The sequence below is a fragment of the Phoca vitulina genome, unplaced genomic scaffold (genome assembly GCF_004348235.1).
Source record: "Phoca vitulina isolate PV1807 unplaced genomic scaffold, GSC_HSeal_1.0 scaffold68, whole genome shotgun sequence".
NCBI classification, from domain to species: domain Eukaryota; kingdom Metazoa; phylum Chordata; class Mammalia; order Carnivora; family Phocidae; genus Phoca; species Phoca vitulina.
The window spans coordinates 7,984,228-8,012,227 of NW_022589771.1; the positions used below are offsets into that span (position 1 = coordinate 7,984,228).

At 64.9% G+C, this 28,000-nt stretch overlaps 1 protein-coding gene across 1 annotated transcript in view; it reads left to right on the top strand.

Moving 5' to 3' along the window:
• The first annotated feature begins 993 nt into the window (after nt 1-993).
• The window catches only part of COL18A1 (collagen type XVIII alpha 1 chain), a 92,998-nt gene continuing 65,991 nt past the window's right edge, over nt 994-28,000 (top strand). Inside the window, exons 1-2 of the mRNA XM_032392586.1 lie at nt 994-1,067; nt 1,158-1,252. Coding sequence (XP_032248477.1) covers nt 1,057-1,067; nt 1,158-1,252 — 106 coding nt within the window. The 5' untranslated portion in view covers nt 994-1,056. The remainder of the gene's footprint in view (nt 1,068-1,157; nt 1,253-28,000) is intronic.

Sequence of the window (28,000 nt, forward strand, 5' to 3'; positions counted from 1 at the left end):
CAGTTTACTTTGGGAAGTCGGATATGAGGAACTCTGGTTGAGTGCAGGGGACTTGGGAGGCTCTGAGGCAGGACCCCATGGGCACAGTAGCCTGCCGGAGGGAGCTGGAGGCCTGCAGTCTGGCAGGGTTCTGGAGCTCTGGCCTGAGGAAGTGGCCGGAGAAGCAGAAGACATAACTCCGGGAGGGGGCCCGGGAAGGCTCTGGTGAGGGGCAGCTGGACCCCAGAGGGGAAAGGGGCGCTCTAGGCCAGTTCCTGGGGGCAGGAGTGCACCAGGGAGGCGCGGGGTGGCCTTCTCACTGTCCCTCCCTGACCCCTCACGTCCCTCTGTAAAGTGGGGGCAGGACTCCACAGGGTGGAGGGCACAGTGGGGCTCGGGGGAGCGCTACCGTCCTGGGCCCGCGCCCTGGGAGGCAGCGAGGCTGGGGGGCCGCCACGACGCGGCCACTGCGCCCACGTGGCCCACGAGGCTGGGCAGGAGGAGCTCAGCTTCCTCCTCCTCCATCCGCAGTCCCCAGCAAGAAACGGTTTTGTTCAAATTGCCCGCCTCCCCGAAGAAACGCCTGCTGGACACGTTGAGTATCCTCGGACCTTGCCCGGTTTGGAGGCCGGGACCCCACGTGCAGCCTGGGCCGGCGGCGGGAGGCAGCTCCCTCGGGAGCGGGGGCGGGGGCGCGGGCGGGCCACGAGCGCAGGGGACAGAAGGCGGGCGCGGGGAGAAACAGCCAGGACCCGGGGGAGAGGCGGGTCACACGGTTCCGGGCTTGCATCCCATTCCGCACCCAGCTCGTCCCCGCGTACTCCCCGCCCCGGGCACCCCCGGCCGCCCCCGGCCCCGCCCCGCCGCGTCTCCGCTCCTCCCCTGCCCGTCCCGTGGCCCCCGGCCGCCCTTGGCTCCGCCCCGCTCAGTCCCCGCCTCGGCCCGCCCCGTCCCTGCGCCCCGCCGCCCCGCCCCGCCCCGCCCCTGCCCGACCCGGCGGCCGGAGCGCGGCTGGCCGAGGGCGCACCGCTGCGGAGCGCGCAGCATCCGCGGCGCTGACGGTCGGGCCCGCCGAGCATGGCGCCGAGGTGTGGGGCGGGCGGGGGCAGCGGGGCGCACGGGCGGGCGGTGGACGCGCATGGCGCTCTAACCTGTGGCCTGTGGCCTGTCGCCCGCAGGTGGCCCTGGCTGCGGCCGCGGCCGCGGAGCCTCCTGGACGTGCTCGCCCCGCTGGTCCTGCTGCTCGGAGTCCGCGCAGCCTCCGCGGAGCCAGGTAAGACCCGGCGGGGCGCGAAGGTTGGCTCGCCAGGCCGGCCCCCTGCCAGCCGGGCTTGGTGCGGGTCTCCGGCCGGTCCAGGCGGCGGCGGCCCTAACCCAGCGCATCTCGGCTTCGGTCCTGGGAGGCGGCCCGGCTCTGCCCACGCGCGCAGGTGGCCGGCGGGGGGCGAGAGGAGGGGGACGGGGTCGGGCCGAGGCCGTGTGTCCCGAGGGTCCCGCGCCGGCCATTCATTCTTAGGCTGCGGAGCTTCGCGCCACCGCGGCGCGCCGCTGGTCGGAGACCCGGCTGGGCCGAGGGGTAGTGGGGACCGTCCACTTCCTGAGCCCCTCGCGTCGTGACCAAACTTCGGCGACTCGGCGGGGAAGTTGGCGCGCTTGGCGGACCGCGCTGCGGGCGGAGGGCCAACGAGGGGCCGGGGCTGTGGTGGTGGCGGCCGCCGTTCCACGCGCGGGGGCTCCGGAGACGCAGGTCATCCGCCGGCGGCCCGCAGGGCCTGTGTCAGCGTCACGGGGCTCGTCCCTCCCAGCGCCTGAATGGCCGCAGTGGGTCGCGCCTCCGGGCCCGGGAGTGACCGCGCGCGGGCCCTGGCAGGTCTCGGGGCGGACCGTGCAGCGCCGAGCGCCCTCGTTGCGTTTCCAACCTGTTGAGGCGAAGCTGCCCGGGCTTCCCAGGGCCAGCCTTTGTGCGCCGCCGGGCCGCAGGCCTGTGTCCCCGCGCCCGCCAGGGTGTCGGGTTGCGCGCGGTCCCCTTTGATGCGGCGGAGCGCCAGGCCCGCGGCCGGGAACAATGCTCAGAAGCCCGCTGTTTGGCCGGCACCCTCGGCTTTTCCCGCGTGGGCCGCAAACTGTGCGCAGGGCCGCCGTCCCAGCCGCGCTAAGACTTCCTGGGCCAGCTCCTGGGACCCCGGCCCCAAACACGCGGCCGGCCAGGTTGTCTTCCCAACTGGGCCAACAAAGGCCCCGGAGGAGGTGGCGCGGGCCGTGCTAGTCACCGAGGGGACCCCCCACCCCGAGGGAGTCTGGCGTTTTGTCCCAGGTAGAGCTGCAATGCTGTGTGGACGTTCGTCCCCAACAGCCTCTTCAGGTTGGCGTGAACGTGGGAGAATGTGACTTGGTCACCGAAGCAGCGACACACCTGCTGGCCCCAGCTGGCCAGGGAGGAGGGCCAGACTTGAGAGAGAGAAATTCTAACTTGTTTCATTGTTTCCAGTAGGCGTAGCTACCTGGGTAGACAGCAGCATAGACCTTTGTAAAAAGTAACTGCCTCCTGATCACTAGAGAAGCTGGCAGCACCTGTTGTTTCCTCCTCTATGTGAGTTAACTCCAGGGACGTTTGGGGGACACGTTTTGCCTTACAGCGCGTCGTGTCCCCTGGGTTCTTAGCAAGCGCCCAGCGCCGCTGGGGGCTGTGAGTCCTGGCCTCAGGGACTGTCCCCGCGGCTGCACGGGCGGCTGTGAAACCCACAGGGACCAGCCCAGGGCTGCATGTGCTGGAATTTGTAAGCCTGACGCCTCCTCTCTAATCTGACCCGGGAGCGCCCAGCCTCCGGTTTATGAAACTTCGTAATCAAAGGGGAGGAAATCAGGGTTGATGGCTCTTAGCCACAGAGTGGAAACAATACAATGTTATGTCAGTAAGCTTTGGTGAGATGCAATCTTGAGATCTGAGGGTAGGGTGTTGGGCTTAAGGTGGACTTCTGGGGGGGCGGGTAGTCCGGGTGGGAACCACCGTGTGTGCTCAGTGTCCCGACCACTATTGTGGCTGCCCTGGGGCTGCCACAGTCTCGGGTCCTCTGGGAAGGAAGGAGGGCCCCCGGTGGAATGCAGGTCTTTTTGCATCCTGGAGGTTAATGCAGGAAGTGGGCTCAGTGGGGAGCACGGGGTTCACCCCTGCTGGGACTAAGTCCCCTTGAAATGGGATAATAACTGCCCCCTCTAGGTGTATTGGAGAAGACTCAATGTGTGTGAAATCCTAGCTTAGCAGAGGCTCAATTTCTTCTAGAAACCCTTAAAAATCGTCCTTGGGAATTAAAGGTTTGAGGCCCAGTTTGCTGATTTGCACATTTTTTCTGACTAAAAATGATGCATTTTTCCATGTCTCTGTGTTGCACCTGACTCCCCCCTCCCCCCAAAAAAAGAGTGTTTTGCTGTTTTGTCTAAGGATTGGTCACTGTGGCTCTGATGGTCATAAATGGAGCTTGTGCCCTCACCCCCCCGTAACTAGACACCTGGGGGGGGGTCCACGGGCCGAGCCTGTCTGTGGCCTCGGAGGCTCAGTTCTGCCTGCAGGCCTCCTCTCTTGCTGGAGGTGTGTGGACTCACGAGGGCTGGAGTGGCCACGGACGCCCCGGAGGTGTTTGTGAGCAGTACGGCAGAGTTGGGGCTGTGGCAGAAGGACCCAGTGTGGCAGGCATTTGCAGGGTGCCCAGGACCCTGGTCTCCATCCAGGTCATCTTGTCTCTGGCCTGGGCACCTGGCTCTGTCAGCCCCTCTGCCCTGGGCCTGGGGCGCCCAGCCCTTCTCACCACTAGGACTCCAGTAGGAAGCTCAGGGTCCCTCGGTGGGCCTCCAAGGGGCTTCGTTTGAATGAGACACAGCCCAAACCCGGGGGCCCCCGTGTCTGTGGGTGTGTGTCATCCTGGGGCCACGGTGCCCTGTTAACGCTGGACCAAAGCAGATGGGAAACACTCGTCCAAGGTGGCCCGTTTCTAGGGCCTGGCTCTCGGTGAGGCTGTGGCCGGGCTTCAGGGGCGTCTCAGGGTTCGGGTGCGGGACTTCATAAGATAGTTTTGAATTTCAGCAAAACTTGTTTTTCAGGGTACTCCTGTTTTCCTTTAAAAGAAGGAGGAGAGGGGAAAGTCTGTGCGGGGAAAACCTAGAAAGAGCGACACTGACCCCATCCAGAGAGCCCTGCCCCCCACCTTCGCTGCATCTCACCGGATACACGTGTGCACATACTTACATGTCTGTGTGCATGCACACACACATAGATGCACACAGTACACGCACAGATGCGCGCACACGCAGGTGCACACATAGGCACAGGCCCACACACTCACATGCATGCATATGCACATGCATGTACACACATGTGCACGCACACACCCATGCTCTCTCTCCACCACAAGTGCTTAGTTCCCTTCATCCAAATTGTTGAAAAGGCTTGGTTCTCTGGGCCCTTGGGAGAGGTGGAGGGGCCCTGGGTGCGGGGTATAGCCCCCTCCTTCTCTGGTGTGGGAGGTGACGCTGCCCAGAGAACAGGCCCGGGGCCCCAGAGGGCAGGCGGGCTGGGAGGGGAAGCTGTAGTCCATGTGTAGCCTAAAGGGAGGCGTCTCCTCGATGCCCCACTTCTCAGCCTCCATCCAGGGCTGGGGCTGGCCTACCTGCTTCTCAGGAAGCTGCTGTCCACCCACCCCCCAAAAGGGGATCCATTAGATGCTCCACGCTGCCGAGGTCAGGGCACAGGGGGACCCTCCAGGGCCTGGCGATGGACACGTGTTGGAGACCCTTTCCACCCGGCACCTTCCAGGGGAGGCCTGAGGCTCCCCAGAACCTCATAGCCGATGACTGGCTGAACGGGGCAAAACCCATCTTCTGATATGATGTCTAGTGAGTCTCCTCCTTTCTCATGGCCTGAGCCCGCTGGGAAGGGCTGGGCCGCCTTCTGGCCAGCTCGCAGGGGTCAGATGGGGGTGTGGCGTGGAGCGAGTTGGTCTGGCTGATGAGCAGCCCCCAGCCCTGGCTCCGTCTACGGTGGGCGGCCATTGCCCGTGGCACGTGCGCCCCTGCCGCTCTGGTCCAGGTGTGGCCACCCCGTGCCTGTGTGGGCCGGTCACAGATGTTACACTCTGGTCTCCCTGTCCTGAGGCTCTGGGTCACTGTTCTCCGGGAGCGAGCGGACGACGTGCCTGGAGATGGCAGCCCCTCTCTAGAGAACACAGCTGGCTGAGCACCCGCCATCCATGCTTCAGGCCTCAGCCGGGAGAGGTGGACATCACGGGACCCGGTGGGTAAAACTCCCGGAAACTTGACATTGTTCTTGATGAGGAGGAGTAAAATATTGGGAAAATTAAAACGTATGTTTGGTGTGCTTATCAAATTATTAACTTTGGTACATTTGGACAGTAATGGCGCAGCAAAATGAGAACAGTGTCCTCTGGGGCCTCCACGGCTCTGTGGCCTCCCTCCCTGGGGTTCGGGGTCTGGGACTAGCCCTCTGCCAGGCCCTGGCTCCTTCCCAAGGATGCCTGGGCCTCCGGGCGCCCTCCCCACCTTCCTGCCGTGTGTGCAGACCCTGCTCGGCGCCTCACCTCGCCGCCGTGGCTCCCTCCCTCCCCGGTGGCACAAAGAGTCTTTCCAGGGTGCTGTGAGCAGCAGGTGGTCATCTTGCAAACCGTCTTTCGACCACACGCTGCATATGATGTACATCGTGGTTTTATGCCACACGTTGGACCTCCCGCCGGGGGCCCTTTCTGTTCGGCCCCCCAGCCCTTCCCAGTGTCGGCAGTATGTGCAGGCTTCGTGGCCGGCTGTGCCACGGGCTGATCGTGGTTTGGATTGGTGGGTCTGGCCACAGCAGGATGGCTGTCAGAAGGAGCTTCTGATCGCGGGTGCGCTGAGTCAGACGAAATTTGGAGGCTGCAGGGCAGGGGAGTGCCCCGGCCGCCACGCCTGCAGGAGCGCATCCTGCCTCCCCAGCACCTCCGGCGCCGACAAGCCCGAGCACGGCCTCTCTGGCTGCCTGCGGCCCCAGAAGGGAGAACCTGTTCGCAGGCGTGTACCTCGTTTTGGGATTTCTTGCCGGCAGACGGGGTCCCTCCGGGCTGATCCCCGGGACGCAGGGCAGCGGCCCCCAGCACTGGGCTGGGTGGTGGCGGGGCTGTCGGCCACGCCTGGTTTCTGGAGGGCCAGGAGGCCTTGGGGTGGGCGAGAGCGCTGCCCGCGGGCCAGGCTGGCCTTCGCAGGGGGCTTGCTGGGAGAGGACATCAGGCCAGAGCCAAAGGCTCAGGAGGGCCGGCCAGGTGATGGGAGGGGAGGCGTGTGCCGCAGGAGCTTGGTGGCACCTAGGGCGGGGCCCGGGCTGGAGCTGCGGCAGCCATGTGCTGTTTACGTCCGTATTTTATCCACACATTCGTTTGATTCTCATCTGAAGTACTTGGCTTTACCCTGCTCCTTTGAGTAGATTCAGAATCAGTCACCATTAGGCGTCCTCTGTTTTTCACCCAAGTTTGGGAATCCTCGAGCTGGTGCTGGCCCTTGACAGCTGGGCGTCCTCTGTCTGCAGAGAGCCTGCTAACACGGCTGTCCTCCGTGAATGTGGGAGGCGCCCCCCTATTTTGGGGTGACAGGCTGACGGGAAGGGGGTGCAGGGAGGGCGCGGCTCAGCAGCGGGTTCACCGCCTCTTGGCGCCTACCTGTGCAAAGCGAACGTCCCTGTCCCGGCAACGTGACCGGCTCGTGCAGCTGCGGGTTCATCTGCTCGGAGTCGGAGGCTGGGCCCACCGCTCTCTGCCGGGGCCTGAGTCCAGACGCCCTACGCCTCCAGGATGAACGGAGACGTTTTTTCCATGTTTCCATTTAGACAACCAGGGACCTCATCTTGGAAGGAATCATGGATTCAGTGCCCAGTGGAGAGTGTGGTCCCCACCCTGTGCTGTCAGGAAGGGCGGGGGCATGTGGGGACAGGGGGTAGCGTCCCCGGACCCTCGGTGGGCTGGCTGGGTGGCAGAGACCTAACCCACCAGTGGGCTCGGGGGAGGAAAGAGGCCGAGGTGGGCCCCTTGTCCTGCCCCAGAGAGTGGAGCCCCAGAGCCAGTGTCTGGGCTGCTTCCCGGCTGGGGGCCCAGGGGCTGAGGGCAGGCGGGGGGCTGGCTGGTGCAGGGCTGGGAGGCCCTGGGTGCCGAGGCCCCGCTGGTCACTCTGCTGGGTCCCTCCGGGTGAGCCCAGCCGCCTGGCCCCTTGTCCGTTCATCCATTGGCTTCCTGTTTCCTATGTGCATTTTTGAGTACCTTCTGCGTGTAAGGTGCCCTGCCTGCCGAGAAAGACGGGAAGGTAAAGCCCCGCGTGTCTCCCGTGTGGGGACTTCTGTCTCCCAGGCCGGCGAGAGCCTCCTTCCGCCCTGTGATGTCACGGCTCTCTCCCCGAGAGCCCCCTGGCCGGGGCGCGGGCTGAGTGTGGGGCTGTGGTTGGGGGCCTTCGGGCAGGGGAGGGTGTCCCTCCGGACGGACGGCGTGAGTCTCTGTGTGTTCCAGCCCAAGCCGCCAGGGCCACACGCCGTCACTTCGAAAGTCTGGCTAATGCGACATATGGGGGCAAAATCCTTCCAGTGTTCTTTCTACTTTGTAAGTTTTCGATTGCCAGCGAGGTGGACACGCAGGAGCCCGGACCGGCCGAATCGCTTCCCCTGCTCCCGGTGTCCACGTTCCGCCACGCGTGGTCCTCACGGCTTCGCCTGCTCGGGCTGGCGGCTGCAGATGCATGGCTCGCGTACTTCCTACAGTGTGGGCAGCCTCCACTGGGCCCGTGCTGTTTCTCGAGGCACGGAGTTGTTTTTTTCCCTAGTTTTTATGACCTGTTCCCTTAGAGGTGGACCCGAGCGCAGGGACCACGCCGGGGCTCGGCCGCGTGGCAGGACAGGAGCGTAGTGAGGATCGTGTGGGTGAGCAGGGCACATGGGAGGCCACGTGCTTCGTGTTAGTTGCTAAGGCCTTCGCTCGGCCTTTGTGGGTGTGGGATGCGGGCTAGTCCTTGGAAAGAACAGTTGGTGGAGGGCCGGCTGTCCACTCGGCATTCGTGGATGCGTGAGAGCCCAGGCCCCAGCTGTGAATCCCAGAGCTGCTCCCGAGCGCTGTGTGACCCTGGGCCGGTGACTCACCCTCTCTGTGCCTCTGTGTGTGAACTGTGAAATGGAGCGGGCCGTGGGGCTCTGTGGGATTTAATGGGACACTCCTTCAGGGAGTGCACATCACACGTCGGCTTTCTGGGATGGGTCCTGATCATGTCTCGCTGAGCTCTGGGGACCATGATGGGGACGGCTTCCACCCAGCGGGCTGGGCAGGGCCTGGGCGGAGGGACGGGGGGCACCATGACTGGGACGTGGTTTTGCGTTTCTTGCTTGGCGGTGGGCTGAGCTGATGGTTTATATTAGACAAAGCCGCCCTCTCACCGCCCGCGCCCCTGAGTGCTCGGGGCTTCTTGCCCCGCCGGCCAGACACGCCCACCCACATGTCCCTTTGGAGGGATCAGGGCCACGGACCTGCCTCTGCTTGTTGGATCTTGTTATTAGGCTGCTGCTTTAAAAAAAAATTCTCCCGCTGAGAAAGTCTCTTGTTCTCGGCGAGCTGGCGAGCAAGCCAGGAGCTTCCTGGACCCAGGCCCGTCTGTGCTTGTAAATCTGGACCGCGCCTGATGTCGAGCCGTCTGGAGAGGGCTCGGGGAGAACACTGGGCCCCCTTCCTGTCATCTGTCATCTCGGCCTGCGCTCACCTTCCGGCCCTCTCCCCTACCCTGCGTCCCGAGGGAGGTGAAGTCCCTTCCAGCCCCGGGGCCCCCGGACGCTGCCTTGCAAGCCCCCGGTCACACACCTTCCCCTCACTTGCGGTCCCTTGGGAAATGCTCTAGGACAGGATCGCAGGCCGGCAGGTGCCCCTGGAGCCAGGTGTCGATGGGGCGGGGAGAGGCTTTTTCTACATAAGTAATGATTTCAGCTAAGCAGCTTCCCGCCACCCTAAGCAAATCTGCGCCTGGTGCTGAACCGCTTTCAGCCTCTCGGCCCCTGGGAGGAGGGGGGCCCTTCTGCAATCAGACGCCCCTCCTGGGCCCCGGGCCCTCCTGCCCTGTGGCAAGGTCCTGGCTCTTGCTTGGCCTCCTCCGGTCTCGAGGCTGACCCTCGTCTGCTGTGGGGTCACCATGTGCCCACTGCGGCAGGCTCTGTCCGCAGTGACCTCTGGTTGTCTTGGGCACAGAGAGGGACCCTCCTCGGGGCATTTTCTAGCTAAAATGAGCCTGCACCCCCAGGGCTTTTGGCTTAGCCAGGGCTGGCTCAGAATCTGCCATGTTCCTCATTCATAACCTCTTATTGTGAAAATAATTAAGAATACCACTGGAGGTTTGGACCCAGAAAGGAAAAAGCGCCCATCCCAACACAACCTTTCTTGTCCTTATGGGGAAATCTGACATTTTAAACAGACTTGGGCCACCCTCCCTGCACTCTGGCCGCTGGCCTGGCCCCCTGTGGATGGCCCCTCGCTCTGGGGGCAGAAGCCCCCGTCCCCGTCCCGAAAACAGCGGCGCCCACCCATGAGAGGGAGATGGCACCCCGGCATTCCGGACACCTAACGTCCCCACTTAAGAATCCAGACACAAATCCCTCCTTTATACTTCTGCATCCCATGGCATATGTGGTCAGCCCCCAGAGAAACCCACGTCCCAGTCCACAGGACGTGTGAATCCTGGCATCCCAACAAGGCAGGAGGGGCAGGGCCAGGGACCAGGGAGACGCCGTCGGAGGGAGCGGGGCGGCGGGCTCTGCAGGTGTGGAGGGGCCGCGAGCCAGGCCATGCAGGTGCGGCTGGAGGAAATGACAGGAAGCGGATTCTCTGCTGGAGCCTCCGGGAAGGAGCCCAGTCTCGCTGACACATGGATTTTGGACTTCTGACCCCTATGGCTGTGAGAAACTGAACGTGTGCTGCTCTAGGCCACCAGCCTTGTGGCGATTTGTCCCTGCAGCGGCAGGACGCTGCCCAGCCCCGCGCTCGGTCCCAGGAAGGGGCGGGCTCGTGGTCCCTGCAAAGGCCTCTCGTCCGCAGAGTCCTGTGTCCATGTGAGACCCCGGTCCCCCCACCTGTGCAGGGCCCCCGGGATGTGCTTCCTGCCCCTCAGGCCCTGGGGGCCAGCTCCCCTGTCCTGCACACCTACCCTCCTGGGCCAGGACTCCCCCCAGAGACACCCACGATGGGCCCGTCCCAGCAGCCTTTCAGAGCTCTGGGGATGCTCCCGTCCCAGCAGAACAAGCCCCGCGTGCCCTGGGCAACAGCCAGGGGCCTGGACACACCCAGGAACGGCTGACCAGGGGCCCTCGGGGCGCAGTGGGCATGTAGGGGGTGGGAAGCTTGACCGGGGGCAGAGGACTGGGGGCCCCGTCTCGCTCCACCCCCGCCTCCCGTAGAAAGAGGGCTGACCAGACGTGCACTGAGCCGTCTGGGAGCACTTGACGCTCATGTGTCCGGGGTCATCTGGACGCCGCTGCGGGAGTGCATGGAGACCCGGTGGGTGGTGCGCGTGGAGACTGGTTTGCTCAGGAAGGGGCCACACTGGCCACACCTCCTAATGCTGCTTTTGTTTGCTCCCGAATAATGGGCGACCTTAACCCGTTCTTGGGCACAGTGGCCTTTTCTGGGACCTCACACATGGGGCAAATGTGGGGGACATCCAGGCAGGACGAGGGGCTCCCGCAGGCCTGGCTCTGTGTCCTCTGGGCAGTGCTGTGGGCTGCCCCGTGCCGGGGAGGGGCTGCAGGCTGGGCCACGGACTTGGGGGTGCAGAGTTCCCATCCCCGGGCTCTCAGAAGCAGACAGGCGTCTTTGGGCCTCTGTGCAGGTCTGCAGGCCCCACTCGGGTCAGGAGCGGCCACGAGATGGGGCCGCAGGGGAGGGCGTGAAGCTCCTCCCCAGGTGGGGTGGGGGTGGCATCGCTTCATACAATGGGAGACCGGAGGCCCCCGGGCCAGGCCGATCCTCCGCTGTGGTCTGGTCCCAGCCTAGGACCTGTGCTCCGGTCTAAGTCCTAGTTAAACTGGATTTTGAGTCCTAACTAGTTAGTAAACAATTACTGGTTGAACCCTGCCACGCAGACCTGTGGCTCGATTGGAAGTCCCACAGCCCCCGCCTGGACAAACCGTCTCCTGCCTCGGTCTCCCCCGTGGGCCTCACTGCCTCGGTTGACAGGCGGCCCTCCTGCTCACACGATGGTTGATGTAGCGCTCCAGGATTTACTCACTGTGTGTTTGTACGTGTTTGGAAGCATCTCATTTGACCTCTGCCCTCGTCTTTTTAACAAAGGTTCTAGCTCCTTGATGCGCTTTCCACAGGGGCTCCGTGGGCGATCGGGACTGCGTGTGCGGGGGTCACTTAGAGGCGGCGCTGAGACTCCGCCGGCCGCACCTGCCCAGCTGGTTGCGATTTCTTTTCTCCGTGAGTCTGAGCTTCCGGAAGCCCAGGCGGGGCACCGAGACGAGGCGGGGTCCTCGGGAGACCCTCCTGCGGCTGCACGCGCCTCCTTTTCTATTTAGCTAGATCGTCGACGTCCTTGTCTTCCTCCTGCCTCCGCGGCCGGCCGCCCCTCGGCCCGTTGCCGCCCGAGCTGTGTGTGTCCTGTGGCCGTGAGCTCCCCTCCGTGAGCCGGGGCCTTGGGTCACGGGGTCTCCCGGGGTGTGCGGGCTCCCTGCTGTGTGTGCCAGCCTGTCCTCGGGGGGCAGCAGACCGCCAGGTCCCACCAGGCCTGGGCCCCCGGCCGGGGCGTCCAAATGTCTGTGGGGCGCTGCTGTCCCCCGTGGCTTCCAGGCCCTTTCTGGGGGTCACGTCTGCCGCAGGCCTCACTGACCTCATCACCCAGGAGCTGGGGGCGTGTCGTCTCCGTCCCGCGGGGCCAGGTGAGGCTGCGCCCCCCGCGGGCTGCGTCACACCCAGGGACGAGGGCAGGAGAATGGTCTGCAGGAGAGCAGATGGTGGATGCGCCACGGCCTCGTTCCACGTCCGCACGTGTCCCCACCGCGCGACAGCCCCGCCCCCGTCCACAGCCATGCGGCTCTGCTCTGGACACCCCTCCGCCTCCCGGGAGCAGTGACCTCCGCCTGCCGTCCGTCCTGACACCCGGCCAGTGCGTGCGTGAGCGGGGGCTGGACGTGGCGCTCGTGCTGGTGACCCCGTCACGTAACGAAAATCCACAGTGTCGTCCATACATGAAGGAGAGACAAGCGTGCTGGGGAAGAAAAGTCACCTGGTATCGTCTGTGTGTCCGTTCTCCTCGATGGAACAGCAGGCGTGACGCGCACGCGTGAGACTGGACAGCGTGAAGCTGCGTGAGACAGGCCCTGGGGGTCCGGCGTCCAGTCCGTTAAGAGACCCTGCTCGGCACTGTCGTGTCCAGGAATGGCTGGACAGGTGACCTTTGGGATCCCAAACCCTTCTTTTGGAGGATTTCCCACTGTCCTCCTGGCGGGATGGGTGTCAGTCTCAGCCACGGAGCTGCGTGCTCTCTTGTCTTCCATCAGACAAGCATGAGGACAGCAGGGTCCCCCACGCGTCCTGTCTCCTCTGTTTACATCACCAGCAGGTCAGACGGGCATCCGAAGCCGGGCGGGCCCCGTTCTGGGTTGCCAGAGCCGCATTCAGGGCGCGCATGCCCACGCCTGCCCACGTCGCCAACGTCGCCGAGTCTCTGCCTCGTGCTGGGGTCCGGGGCCTGTGACCCCACGACACAGTGCAGGGATGGGGCCAGCCCTGAGAGGCCTGTGCCATGTCAGGAACCAGCGGCCGACTGTGACGTTTCGGGGGGGCGCCTGCTGGGGCTCCGGCTTTCCTGGGGCCACTGGGTGGAACCCACGGTGGGCGGGCCCTCCCAGAGCCTCGCCAGGCCCCGCGCTGAGGGAAGGGGCCTGGGTCCCCATGCTTGTGCTGTGCAGCGTTCATGACCTGTAAGACTATTTCATTTTGTAAACGTATGCAAGAGAATCAGCACTGCAGCCAACACTGGAGGCCACACAGCCCGGGTCCACGGAAGGGGAGGTGGGATGCCCGCCGCGTCCCCGCAGATCCCGTCCCCGGAGGCCGTCCTGGGAGCAGTGCCCACTGAGGCTAGTTTCCACATACGGGTCATTTAATCTGCTACGTGGCCTGGGCCCACGTGGTTCTGACTCAAAACAAGAGGTTGTTTAGATGCTCTGATGGGCGCAAATAATTAAAACCAACTTCTGGAGAAAAATGGAAGTGGATGTTCAGAGAGAGCATGGCCACAGGTCCTCATGCCCTCTGGGCGTCCAGGAGACCCCCGGCCCCTCGAGCTCTGGGGGGCGGGAGGGGAGGAGGGGGCCGGCTGGACGCTGAGCCCCTGTTGGACGCGTTCTTGAGCAGGGACTGTGGGTGGCAGGGCAGCAACCCACTGTCCCGCGTGTGCAAGGGGCGTCTGGGTGCACAACCTGAGCTCTGTCATTGCTAAGGAAGGCGGCTCCCCGGGCCCGGGAGCAGGCTGTGCATGGCCCTCGCGCTGCAGGGCTGTCCCCACGAGGTGCCCTGACAGCTCCGTCCTTGATCCCTGCTCAGCTGAGAACGCCGAGCGACTTCGGTCCCCATCACATCTGGGAAGGAGGGGAGAGGTCGTGCTGTCCAGACACTAATCCAGCATGCTTGCGTTTCTTCCCCTGCGGGTATCCCAGCAACAGGATTAGGGCGGGCGGGCGGGGGTGGCATTCCCCAAGGCCCACTCCCGCCGCCCTCCGGAACCTTCTGGGGCCAGCAGTGGGGGACGAGACAGCGGTGCAGGACTCGGGGAGCAGGGGCCACGGCTCCCGGGACCCAGGGACTGGGGGAGCCACATTCTCAGCTGGCAGCTGGGCGTGGCCGCGTGTGGGCCCTGCTCCCATGGCCTGGTTCCTGCCGTGCCACGTGCAGGTCCTGCCTTTCTCCTGGATGATGGCTCATCCCTGCTTCTCACGTGCGCCCCCCACACTGCGGGCCTGGCCTCTACAGCTCCCCGCGAGCCCCCGGGGTACCCGCGCTGGTTCCCGCTCTGTCCTGGGGGTGTTGGTACCTGAGCTTGGGGTGCTCAGCTCCCTCCGAGGCCTCCCCTGAGGACAGATGGACAGACAGACAGGCTCTGGGCAAGACTGGACGTTGTCCTGGGAAGTGTTTGCAGGCCTTATGTTCGTCCTCACTGAAATTTTATTATTATTATTATTTTAAAGATGTTATTTATCTGTATGAGAGAGAGACAGAGAAAGTAGAATGGGGGAGGGGCAGGGGGAGAAGCAGGCTCCCCGCCGAGCAGGGAGCCCGACGTGGGGCTCCATCCCAGGACCCCGGGATCATGACCTGAGCCGAAGGCAGACGCGTCACCGACGGAGCCCCCCAGGCGCCCCTCACCGAAACTGTAAATCACGTACCGCATGTGGAGGGGCCACACAGGTCTGTGCGTCGGCCCCAGGACATGGCGACAGCTGTCCCAGGAAGCACAAGTCTGGGCAGGTTGAGCAGCAGGGTGGTCACCTGGCCGGGGTTTGTCGTAAGTGGAGGGAGCCCCACTGCACAGGACGCGGCGGCCCAGCCTGCACGAGGGCGGCAAAGCGGCGGTAACAAGTTGTCCCCTCCACCTGTCGGCGGTGGGCTTGGGGCCTCTGCGGGCTGGTGCTCCCCACACCCTCCATCCAGCCCAGCCCAGAGGGGCGGTGGGGTGGGGGGCCATTCGCTGGTGCACCCCCTCCTTCCTGGAAGCCAGGCCGTTTGGTGCGGCCCAGTGCGCCGGGGGGATCCGCGCCGCAGCTCCGTCCCCATGTCCGCCAGATGAGGAAAGGCTCCCAACTCGCCTACAAGGGTCATCGGGGGCAAACCCCGGTCTGCGTCCACGCTCCGGCCGTTTTACCGTCAGCGGCACGCGTGGTGCCCTCTTACTCGAGACCCTCCCTCCAGGCAGCTCCGGGAAGCAGGCTGCCAGGCCTCTCCGCCCCCGGGCCGGGGACCTGCTTTCACAGGACACAGCAGATGCCATGCCCATCACGGTCTCCCTCAGGCGCAGGGGCGCCGGGCCGCTCAGGGTGACCGCGCCTCTGGAATTCCCAAGCCTTTCGCCAGCGGTACGTGGGCTGCGGTGTCTGCGTGGAGGCTGCCGGTCACTCAGCTCCTGCTGCCGCTCCCTCCGTCCCCGGGCGTGTCCCGTTCGGGGGTGTGGGGGTCCTCACTCCCTCCCACCCAACACGCTCACACACGTGCCCCCCACGCAGTCACGTGTGTGCCCTGCACACTCACACAGGGTTGTGTCTCAGGGCACGGGACCGCTGACGGACTCCCTGCCCCAGCCACGGGGAGAGGCCTGCTGCGTGCGTTCTAGAGGCTCAAGGGGCCCACCGCCCCTGCTACTGTTCCCTTACCCCTGGGGCCGACCCCGTTTGGAAGTCGGTCCCTGAATGTGGAGGGTTGAGGATGGCTGCTTTCATCTGGGGGTCACCAAGCCCCTGAGTCCCCTTGCTGGCTGTGGGTGCCTACGGGGGCTCCGGTCACCCTCGCTCCTCCAGGAACGGGCTCAGGTGACTTGAAGAGAGAAGGATGTGGGAGCCTTCCCCCGCTGGTGTTTCGCAGGCAGGAGGGGACCCCGGGGGCCACCCGTTTCCACTGGGGTGGGCGGTGTGCACTTCCGACTTCCTTCAGGACGGCGGACCTCTGAGTCCCTGGCTCTGCAGGGTCAGCCCAGGTCAGCAGCGGCTGCCTCGCGGCACGCACACTTCCCCCACCCCGTGGCCCTCGAGTCACTAGGTTAGCGCTGAGTTAATGATCTCGGGCATGGTCAAACATTAACACGTCGGGCCTGACGGGGCACCCCCCCTTTGGAAGAATAGCTTCATCTTCGCCAGATGTCTTGTGGACACGCGGCGGGAAGGTGCCCTCCCACTGGCTGCGTGGTCTGGAGGTGGACCTTGGGGCCGTGTCGGGACCAGGCTCTGCGGCGTTGTCCCCACGGGCAGTGGCTGGACATGCCGGCTCTCCCAGACTCTGAGTTGGAATCCAAGATGGAACGACGTGAGCGGGACTGGCGTGGACGCTGGGCGTCTGCAGGCGGAGCCTAGCCGGCCGTCTGCCTAGGAGGCACCTAGGCTAGGGACAGTGGGCAGCCAGTGGGGAGGACAGCCCCCGAGGGGCCGGGCAGGCCGCCTCCCCCCCAGGGGCCTGGTCTGACGTGCATAGTAGCACAGTGAACACCTCATGGCCGTTCGAAGGGCGTCCGAGGAGCAATCGGAGCAAATGCACATTCGCTGCGTCCTGTGTGGGAGGGTCCCCCGGGGCTGATGCTCACGGACACGGCTTGCCTCCCACGGAGCCCTGCCCAGCCTGTCCGTCCCCCTTCCTGCCTCGTGACTGCCCATTTTGGTGGCCACAGGCAGCCCCAGGCTCTCCGGAGGGTCTCAGGCGGCCTCCAGGAGGAGGCGGCCGGCGCCGGCGGGGGATCAGGTGCTGCTCAGTTCCGGGGCGTCCCTGAGGGTCACAGGGCAGGGCCCGCGGCCCCGCGGCAGCTGGCTCATGGAAGCAGGTCAGGGGCTCTGCTGGAACTTCCCGCACATGCAGAGGCTGCTGCTGGAGGCTCTTGGTTTTACCGTCCCTTTGGGAAGGGCTGGCCCCCGGACCTCATGGTGTGTGACCCCGGCCCTGTGACTTCTTGGTTTCTCAGCTTGTTCCGATCCCGATCCCACAGCTCTCTCTCAGAGAGAGGGGCGCCTGGCGGGGATGGAGCCTGGCAGGAGGGGCTTGGCTGCTCACCGCACTCCTGTTCCTGAAGCCCCAGGTCCCCTGGGCGTGTCCCGCCTCCCTGCCTTCCCCGGCACGGTTTCTTGTCCCGGGAAGGCACAGAGTCCCAGGATCCAGACATGGTGCCTGCAAGGAAACGGCCCCCCTGAGGGCTCAGTGTGGGGGTGACAGTGGGGGGCTCCCCAGGTGACCAGACGGCTCGAGGTTTTACAGAATAGACGGACGGGGCTGGGGGCCCTTCCTGGGCCCCGGAGGATGTAGCTGGGCCCCGATGGGAACTTGGTTCCATTTGATTTGGGTCCTCCTGACATTGAGAGCGGAAGCAGGACGGGGAGGGGAGAGGAGGGCACAGGGCAGGCTGGGCGCTCCATAGAGAGTTAGGACTCATCATCCGCCTAGATTTGTGTCTGCACACCCTCACGGGGCAGTGGACCCTGCTGTCTCGGTAACGGGAACCAGGGGAGAACCGTGTGGGTGTGGGCGCCTCGCCCGGACGTGGACGTAAACCCCGAGCAGTTACTTTGCAGGGTGGCTCCCGCGGGGGGTGGGGGTGGGGGGCCCAGCTGAGCTCCTGGTGCGGCCAGTGGGCAACGACGGGCTGGGAACCCCGGCTGGCCCAGCTCGCGGGCGGACGCTCAGCCCCCAGCGGGGAGCAGGGCCCAGGCTGTGTTTTCGGGTGAGGGGCGTCTGTGACCCCAGGTGCTGGGGGGACGCAGTGTCACCTCCCCTGTCCCGAGCCCGGCTGGCCCATCCGTGGACGGTATGTGAGGACCGGGAAGGGGTGCAGCAGCAGGGCTTGGGGACGCCTCGTCCGCCGGAGCAAACTGCCGCAAGCCGGGCCGTTAGGGCCCCACACGGGCCAGGCCCAGTGACCACGCAGAAAGAGCAGTGGCCACTGCAGCTTGCCGGAGGAGGTCTCCAAGTGCACCGAGGCTTTGCGGCTTTGAGGTCCGCCTCTGGAGCAGCTGGGTGCAGAGCAAGGGCCCCCAGCTCCCGGTCTGGGCGGCTCATCTGCTGGGCTTTGCCTGCTGTCCGCGGGCAAGGTGCCTGTTGGTGAGGACTCCAGCTTCCTGGACGTAAGTAAGGTTGCCTTCTTCCCCAGTGTGGAGCTCTCCCTGGCTGCCCCCTCCTTGCAGGGGCTCTCGGCTCCCGGAGGACGGAGGACTGGACCTTGGGGCCCGCTGGGACCTGGGAATGCCGGAGGAGGGAGCTGCCCTCACCACGCTGAGAGGGTGCTCAGCATGCAGGGGAGCGAGCCTGCTACCCGCAGGGCTGCCAGAACAGCACATCCCCGACATCCCATGCCTGTGGGGAGTGTATGCGGGTTTGAAACCGGGGTTTGGAGTATCTGCAAGCGGCCGGGGGCGGCTGACACACCTGGACCCCGTGGGGGTCTGGTGTGAACACCAGAGCGCTCACATCGAAATGCGACGTCCCCTCCCAGCTGCCCTTCTTCCTCTTACGGGTGCACAACCTTCCCAGAGACTCCCAACCCCTCCCTGCCAGTGACCCCCACTCACTTCTAGGCGTGGACCCCAGGATGTGGGTCAGGATCCCCCTCACCCACCAGTGGCCCAAAAGGTTTTTCGTCCTCTGGCCTGACGGCCTCCTGTGGCCCAAGACCCCTGACCCCACCCGAGCGCTGGCTGGGACCTTTCTGGCAAGGGCGCCGAGCCCGTGGGCTGTGCACCGCCTCTCCCGGGCAGGCCCCCTCTTGCCCCTCGCCCATCCTGGCCGTGACCTCACCCATCTGCCTGCATGTCGGGACAGCCCAGCTGTGCCTGGCAGGAGGCTCTGGGAGGCCTGCTAGGGTTTTGGGCTGATGCGGGGTGAGTTGCCCTGAGTCGATAATGTTTCACTTTGCCCTCTTGATGTGGGGTTGTGGTCTCGGGCCCGGAGTGTCCAGTGCTGCTCCCTGCCCTGAGTCCCGCTGGGTTCTGGGGTCCGGTTTCGGTTGCCCAGCTGACAGTTCACTCTGACTTGGGGAGTGCTGGGCCTGTGGCTGGGCACAGAGGGGGCGAGGCCTCAGGAATCCAAGGCCTCAGGGATGCGGGCTCACACCTGGGCTGTGAGCTCAGGTCTGACTAACGAGGCACAGTGACTCACGGCCCTGGGGCATCCGCGGTGCGGGCTGCTTCCCAGCACCGTCTTGGGAGCCCAGGACACCACTCACACCACCTCCCCCATGCAGCCCTCCTGGCTGCCCCCCACCCCGTCCCTCCAAGAGCACCGCCGAGGGTACTTCGTGCCCTGTTGTGCGGGGTCTGGGCAGGGGCCCTTGGAGCTTGGGGAGCCGGTGGGGGGTGAGGCCCTGTGCTTGCATGGGCTGCGTGATGGGGCGGCCTCCCCGATCAGGGCTGACAGCCTGTGGGAAGGCAGGTTGACTTTGGCCCACCGGCACGGGTAGGGACCGGGATGGAGGTCCAGAGACCCCAGGACATGAGGTGGGCCATCTCCACGCATGTCATGAGCTCTAACTTCTGTAGGTCGGAACAATTGGATTCTTACTGTTTTGGGGGGTTAAATTCACATAGCATAAAGTTAACCATTTTAAAGTCAGCGATTCAGGAACATTTAGTGACAACATCACACAGCAGTCACGTGGTTCTGGAAGGTTCTCAGGAGGGCACGCCCACCCATGGCAGCCGCTCCCCGGCCCTGCGCCCACGCTCCCCAGGACGGCTGCTGGCCGCCTCACGTGAGGGGCGGTGTGGCCCGCGGGCCCTGCTTGTGTGCCTGCGTGTGCCAGGCCTCTCCGTCCGTGGGGACCCCGAGCTGAGGTTTGGAGCAGGTGGGCGGTCCCCGCAGCTCCTGTCAGTTTGCCCTCCTGTGGCACCGACGACCGAATCCACTAACGTGGCAGAAGGAGGGGCCTCAGCCACCTGCCTGGTTCCCCGAGAGGGTCCCAGGTGGGGCGCCCAGGGCTTCTGCCCTCCCTGCGCCTGCGTGGGCCGCAGGGAAGGGGGCTGGGTCCGCGCAGGGCGGGCTCGGGGTCACTGCTGGTGACCCCGGGTCTGGTTACAAAGGCAGATGGAGAACGTGGGTGGCTGCCTAAGCCACTGGAAGCCCAAGAATGTGGAGAGGGCTCATCCTGGCCTCAGGTCTGGCGGTTCGTCGGTGAATTTGCTTTTATTTCTAGGCGAAGACCACACGGAGAGACCTTTTATGGCCTGGCAGCCGCCCCTGGCCCTGAGCACTTCCATCAGGCAGCCTGTGAGGGGCACTGGCCGGCCGGAAGCCGCGATCACGGGGCTCTGCGGCGCCAACAGTCCCCACGCGGGTCTGCCGGGCGGTGGGCGACCGAGGCAGAAACGGGAGCGTGGGGGGACGGCCACACCTCACAGCGCACCAGCCGTAACCTGCGCGTGACTGCTCTGTCCAGCAGGCGCCGGGCTGTTTCTCTTCCAGGTGATTTATTTGCACGCTGGGGGCTGACATCCAGGAGGAGGTCACATTCCATTCATAGCGGCTTATCTGGGCTGTCAGGCGGGCCTGGGAGGGGGTCTGAGACAGAACAGAGCTCCGGGCTCTCAAGTTCCTGCTTGCTGGGGTCCAGGGCCGCAGGAGGTGTTTGCAGAGACCTCCAGTGAGCCCCTGCTGTGTGCAGACTCACCCCCATTGCCCCGCCCGGCCGCGGAGGCGGGACCCGCCCCACACGGCGGCCAGGCCTGGGGGTGGAGGCCAGGCCCGATGGCATGGGGGCGGGGGCATTCCGATGGGGGTTCCTGACGCCCCAGAGGATGGTGACGTGGTCAAGGCCCCAGGAGCTGTGCTGATGCTTTTCCAGACCCCACAGAATTTTCCCCGAGCCCCCCGCCCCGGGCAGCCCCCCACTGGCTCTGTGAGGTTTTCAGACGCAGTCGGGGGGCTCCTGAGGACGGAGGGAGCTGGCCGGGGGTGAGCAAAGCTGGACGTCGAGGGAGGTGGCATGCTGGGCTGCCCCCCCGATGCCCAGCTGACTCTGGACTCTGGGTCCATGGCAGGAGGCCTTCATCAAAGGCCTCGGGGGCCCCACCCTTCATGTCTTCGGGGGACGCTCCAGTCAGCTTGCTGTCAGCTGTGAATGGGGCAAATACCAGGGGTCAGGGTGCCTCCTCTGTTTTCTGGACCTGGGCCCCTGAGTGGAGGGTCATGGCCTCCAGGTGGGAGGGCATCCTACAGGGTGGGGAGCCCCGGGCGAGGGCGGCAGGTCAGCCCAGGGAGAAGCACCAGGATGGGGGGAGGGGCCCCCTGTGAGCTTGCTCAAAGACCGGGCTGTGTCAAGGGCTGAGCAGTGGGCTCCCCAGGGTGGGCTCCCCGCGACAGCCCCCTGAGGCTCTGCGGTCCTGTACTCCATCCGCCACGCATGGTTTCTGGGATGAGCTCCCTGTCTCGGCGCCCGTGTGAAGACTTGGGACTTCTGAAGGGGCCCCCGGGAAGGGAGCCGTCTCGTCCCCTCTGCCCGGAGCCGGCCCACTCCTTCACCGACGGACACCCAGGACGAGCCCCGGCTGCCCACCTGACTTCTGAAGTTTTGCCGAATGTGCCATGGAGCCACCCTGGGACGTGCCCCCTGGAGGGCACCCGTCCCCTTCGCCGAGATGACCCTGTGGGAAAACACCAGGAAGCATCTGGAGAAAACCAACAGCTTGCACAGATGTTAATCCCCTTTGAAACGTGACTTAAAAGTTTAACCAAAGAAAACAACAACAATGGTTTCGTTTTGAAGGGGTCAGATTCTCCGGAATGTGCGTTTCTGTTGACCCTCGAGGGTCCTGGAAGAACAAGGAGAGAGAGAAGCACGTCCAGTGTGTTCAGATGTCCGTAGGAAGTATGGACGGTGGAACATTTCATTCAGTTTCTTAAAAAAAAAAGCAATCCTTTACTTTTGTAAGTATTTTCTTAGCAGACTTAGAACCACCAGGTCGGGGCTGCCTGCCGAGTGTGTCTGCGCCGTCCTGGTTCCCGCGAGTGGGAGCCGCAGCGGCCGAGGCCCCTCCTGGGAGACGGGAGGGCCGGGAAGCCCTGGGGCCTTTGCGGGCTCATCAGACCGACCCTGTCCCGTCCAGGCCCGCAAGGACACCCATTCACCGAGACCTTCGTGACCTCCCATCCGTTTGTCTTCACGAGAGGCGTCCGTCTGCAAGAGGACTTAGGGTGGCCGTCTGAGGGGCTGAGGCAGTGGGCAGCGTCTGGGGGCACCTCAGCCCTTGTGTTCTCTGCTCCGCGCAGCGACGGCCCCGTCTCTGGAGTGTGACTCAGGGACTCGGGCATCTGCTCCGTGCCGCCGTTTCCCCCTGGGGACGGGCTCGCTGAGGCGCTGGCCGTAGGATGGCCGTGCGGGGGTCTGGATGGTGCGGAGAAGCATTTAGCTGGGGGCGGGCATCCCTCCAGAGCCCCCCAGTGCCACGGGCGAGCATCGCGGAAACTCGGAGCGGCTTCTGCCCTTTGACGCCAGGCGTCGGAGGGCGGGACGGCAGCCTGTCCCCATGCGGCGATGGGGCTGCCGGCTCCTGACCCCTCTGCCCTCAACCCGAAGGCAGGGCTGCTCCCGTCGACTCCAAGCCACGGTTCACGCGTCCATGCAGGGTCCCCTCACGCTCCCCCGGGGTGACGGCGGCAGTTCTGGCCTCCATGCCTCACAGTCGAGGAGGACTGCCCGTGTGTGGCGTTGACGGAAGGGCTGCCAGGACAACATTTAAAGTCGAAGAGGAGAAGAAACCCAGAGGGAGCGAGAGACAGAACTTCAGCTCATTTCTTACCAACTGTTTGTTTCATGCAGGTGGTTTGGGGTGTGTCCCAGGGACAGGCTGGCCGCTGGGGAAGAGATGGGGGCTGCGCCACACCCTGGCCGGGGGTCCGGGGGGTCAGCGCCTGGAGGTGGAGGTGTCTCCTGCACACGCTCAGATCATCTCCAGGCATCTCCATCAGGTCGTGCTGGAGCTGCTCTGGACTGGATCGACCCCAGGGCCTTTGAACAGCCCATTCTGGAGTCTGAAGCTTTGCTGTTGCCATTGTTCATGTTACACAGACAGGCTGCAGTTTGAGAAGAGCTCAGGGTGTGAAAACCCTCGTCAGGGGAGGGGAGTTCATCGAGAAGGGGGTGTCCTGCCCATGTGGTGTTCCAGAGGGAGGTGGGCAGTGGGGTGCGTCCTGGGAGCACAAGGCGGGGGAGGAGCTGGCGCACACCCGGGGTGGAGGGCCACGAGCAGGCGGATTAGCAGGTATGGGTCTGAGGACGTGGGGTGGAGCAGCAAGAGGGTGGGAGGGGGAGGAAAGTGGTGGACGCGTCTCCTCAGTGGCCCTGTGTCCAGGGGTTGGGGGCCGCTTCCAGCCAGGGAACCTAGCCCCTCCCCAGCATCCCCAGACTGGGCGGTTTGGTCCGAGGCTGGGTCCGTGGCCGGGTGGTCGGGCTGGGTGCAGAGGCTCACTGTTGGACCCGCATCCAGAGTTCAGGTGTGGCCACAGGGCCATGTGGGAAGGCCGGCCCCATCCTTGGTGAGTGTGGGGGACTGTGGTGCTCCCCATCCTGGCAGAGGGAGCATCAGCATGGACCCGAGTGCCAGGCGGGGTGCAGGGGTGAGGCCCACAGCCCTGCCCCTGACCGCGCCACATCATAGGTGGGGGCTGCAGGCAGGAACGGATGGCTAGGTTTGGGAGGGACATCTGGTCGGTTTTGGGGGGTGTAGGTGAGCCCGGTGGGGTGGGCAGGGTCTGGAGGTGGGGAACAGGGAGCAGGAAGTGTGAGCTTGAGTGTGGGGACAGATGGGGAGGCTCCCACCAGGGAAGCAGTCGGTTCTGGCCCGGGGCTGAGGCACTGTGGGGACCTAGTGGGTCTCCTTGGTGTCCCCCCCCGATGTCCTCCGGGGCCCCCTGGATGGGTGTGCGAGTGTTAATCGGGAAGTGAATCCACGTCCCTTCTGTAACCCGGGGACCCCTCCTGACATCCAGGCCTTGAGAGGCGCCTCAGGGGGCCAGACCTGCCTCATGTGGAGCCGCAGGGCGGGGGGCCCAGTGAGAGGTACCCTGGGCCCCGCTCTTCTCCAAGGGGACACTCTCTAACTCCAGGACAATTGGGGCCCTTGCTGAGAAAGAATGTTTTCAAAGGGAATTCAGCTAAAATCCTGCTCAGTGAAGGACCAGCTTGAGTGCTAACTGCTTCTGGCCGTGGGCTTCCCTGTGCGGTGTGTGGGGTCGCGTCCGGGAGCTGCACGGTCGGGAAGGCCCCAGGGGAGATGCGGCAGGGGTGCGCAGCACCCGTGGGAGCCGGGGCTGGGGTGGGGAGGGGGTGTGTGCCCAGCACCCCATCTTCAGATGAATCTGTGCTCCATTTTATAACGTCCTGCGGACCACATTTCTTGTGCCTTTAAGTTTAATGGAATATCCATTTCCAGCTTCATCCTGAAGGAGAAGGGCTTTCACCAGCCAACACGGTGGCCGTGGTTGGACGCTGGCTGGGCTGAAGCCATGAACCGAGGCCGCGCTCCAGGCTGCAGACAGGAAGGGGTGGTTGGAACTGAAGGTGTCCGCCCCGGTGCCTCTGGTCAGCGGGGGTTTGGGCTTGTTCCAATGCCGAGTTCCGGAGGTGGGGAGCCTGTCACCCACGCCCCACCCGCTCCTTCTCAGCTGGGCCTTCCACTGGCCCGACGCCCGCGGTGTTCACTGCCCACGCAGGACAGCGGGGCACCCGGCCCAGCCTCGCTTCGCGGTGACGTGGTGTGAAGTGGGGGAAGTGGCGTTGTTATTCTCGTGGAAAGACTGGTTTGCTTCTTGATGGCACCAGCAGGTGTCCACACAGCGGCAGACAACAGACGCCCCCACGTGTGACCAGACATAAAATAAATTCCAGACGGCTGACCCAGCGCTCCTGAGAGCTGCCCGGCCTCCGTGTCAGCGTGTGCAGAGCTGGGTCCACAAACCCACAGTGCAGGGCGCTGAGATGCATGCTCAGTGTCTGTCCGTCCGTGTGTCTTGCCGTTGCCCACGTAGCTCACAGTCCTGGCCTCGTGCACCCGCACATCGGGAAGCCCGCCGTGAATGGCCGGCCACCGCCGTGTATCAGATCTGTGGGGGGAGCCCCCAGTGCAGGCGGGTCCAGGGATGCAGGGAGCACCGTCTGAGCCCCTCCCCCATCACGCACACGCACCAGCTCTGCAGGGGGAGCCCCCAGTGCAGGCGGATCTGGGGATGCAGGGAGCACTGTCTGAGCCCCTCCCCATCACGCACACGCATCAGCTCTGCGGGGGCATCCCCCAGTGCAGGCGGGTCTGGGGATGCAGGGAGCACTGTCTGAGCCCCTCCCCCATCACGCACACGCATCAGCTCTGCGGGGGCATCCCCCAGTGCAGGCGGATCTGGGGATGCAGAGAGCACCGTCTGAGCCCCTCCCCCATCGCGCACACGCATCAGCTCTGCGGGGGGAGCCCCCAGTGCAGGCGGGTCCCAGGCGGCAGGGAACACCATTGGATTTCTGTGTAAGGGCAGCTCTGGTGTACATGTGGGTGGACGAGAGCCAAGTGTGAGGAGGGGTTAACTTTTACTTCCCAGGCCTTCATCTCTTGCAATATGTGCATTACTTCTACAATTTAAGAAAATCTGTCGCCCTAAAAAGGGAAGTTTCTTGCTGACTGCAGGCCCCCCTGGGCTGGAGGAGCCAGAGGTCTGCGTGGTCTGTGGCTCCCCCTGCTGGCCGGTGGGGTTTGACAGCGTGCCGTGGGCGGGGCCCGGGGTCCTCAGGCACAGGGCGGATCCCAGTGTCGACGGCTGGGGGTTTCCAACTGGTCCAGGAACAGGGCATGATTTCTTCCCGCTGTGGCCACTTTGGACGGTTTGGGGCGTTTGAAGCATGTGGGGCTCGGGATGTGGAGGGGCAGCATTACCTGGGGGTGACCGCTCAAAGGAGGCCCCGTAGGCGGTACACTCAACACCCCGGCTCTGGGTACGGGCCTGTGGAGGGGATTGCAGCCCCCGCCGCGTTCAGCCAGAGTGAAAATCCGAGCAGGGTAGACAAGGGTGTCTGGGCCGCTTTCCTGTGCAAACGCAGACTCGCGGGCTAGCTGGTGGCCCTCTGGCCCTGCCCCTTCCACGTGGCACTCCCTCCACGGGGCACCCTGTGTAGCCGCGGGCAGGGGCGAGCAGGCAGGAGGCAGCCCCGTGGGGGTGGTGCTGGAGGACGACCGCCGCCCGTTTCCCCGACCTCCCACAGGTGGACACAGACGCGGAGCTCCGAGCACAGCGGTCCGTTCTGTGACCGTGATGGCCCCAGCTTCTGTCCCAGTTATGTTCCCTGCGTTCTGGGTGCGATTGATCACGTGGTCCCAGCTGTGCTGTTCCATGGGGGCTGAGCGAGGCCGCCAGAAGCAAGCCACGGGGGTCGTGTCGGGTGATGGTGCCCCGTGGTTCCCTGGCCTGTGGAGCAGGCCTGCGTGGTGGCCCCGGGCAGGCCCCCTGCTCTCTGTGCAAGGGGCGGTAGACTGCCCAGGCTGGGGACCATGGCCAGCCTCCACCTACCCCCCCACCCCATGCCATCGAATGCCCCTCCCCCCCATGTCCTTGGATGCGTTTCCCTTCCTGTCACCCCACCTGGTTTATCATGCAGGACAAAAACGGCTTTCTTTTTCTCGGGTGGGAGGTGCCCACAGGAGGTGGCCTGGCCTCCCCTGCAGGTCCTGGGCGGGGCTCGGTGTGTTGAGTGCGTGTGGTGTGAGTGGGAGGGCAGAGCCCCCTCTGTGTGCCCCACTCGGGGGCCGGTGTGGGAAGCACACAAGTCCTCTTCCTGGGGGTGGGATGCGGGGGACCAGGCTTCGTTCATGTAGAGAGCCACGTTTCCTGCAGTTCATTCCACCTTCTTGTGCAACAGTGCTCCGGGGGCGGGTGTCGGAGGGACAGGGGGAGAGCACTGGACACCCGCTGGGAGCCAGGCTGCACGCCCCGGGCGGGGATGAAGAGCAGGGGGCTAGAATCCGGGGACACAGTCCCATTTCAGCACCATGCCAGTGGCAGACAGGGCTCTTCCATGTGACCCACGGGGGATTCTGTTTCTCTTGCCTTCCCAAGTCAGAAAACACCAGCTTATTTGAGTAAAGATGGGAAATAAATACACACAAGAGACATAAACAGCCCCAGAGCCGGGAGGTAAACTCAGCGCAGGTGTGTGAGGAGGGCAGACGGCAGCCCGGGCCGGGACCGAGGCAGCTGGAAGGGCCGCTGCGGCGTTTTTATGGTTACGAGCCTGGGTGTCTGCACGTTCCCACATCCTCCTGGAGTGGTGGGCACGCCCACCCTCTGCTTCCCTGTCCCTGCCTCCAGAATCAGAGCTGAGACAGGAGAGCCAGCGCTGGGGTCCCAGCCAGTTCTCGGGGTGTCTGTCACCCTCGTATCTCCCAGCATTCTCTGGGCAAAGTTTTCCGAAGGAGCACATGGGACTTGCTTCAGCCTGCGTCTGTGGGGCCCCGTGGCCTGCGTCTCCCCCACTTTCCCGACGTCCCAGAGCAGGGCCAGGACCCGGACCCGGGGGCCGAGGCCAGAGTGGGGCATAGGGCACATTGCGCTGACCCCAGTGGGCGGCCGCGGCCAGGCTGAGACCACAGGCCACTCCTGGCCAAGGTCCGCGTAGGAGAGTCAGGGTCCTGTGGCAGTGGTGACAGGAGCTTCCTCCTCGCTTTGTCCAGGGACCTGGGCAGCCTGGACAAGGCGTCCGATTCTCTCCAAATCTCCTGCGCAACATTGCCACGGAAGCCAGCCAGAGGCCAGCCGAGCACTGTGTGCTCCGTGGGCGTCCTCCGTGGGGCTGGGGGGTGCTCAATGGGCGTCCTCCGTGGGGCTCGGTGGGTGCTCCGTGGGCATCCTCCGTGGGGCTGGGGGGTGCTCCGTGGGCGTCCTCCGTGGGGCTTGGTGGGTGCTCCGTGGGCGTCCTCCGTGGGGCTGAGGGGGTGCTCCGTGGGCATCCTCCGTGGGGCTGGTGGGTGCTCTGTGGGCGTCCTCCGTGGGGCTGGGGGGTGCTCCGTGGCCGTGCTCAGTGGGGCTGGGCGGGTGCTCCGTGGGCGTCCTCCGCGAGGCTGGGTGGGTGCTCCGTGGGCGTTCCCCATGGGGCTGGGTGGGTGCTCTGTGGGCGTCCCCCGTGGGGCTGGGTTGGTCCTCCGTGGGTGTCCTCCGTGGGGCTGGGGGGGTGGGTGGGTGCTCCGTGGGTGTGCTCAGTGGGGCTGGGCGGGTGCTCCGTGGGCGTGCTCAGTGGGGCTGGGTGGGTGCTCCGTGGGCGT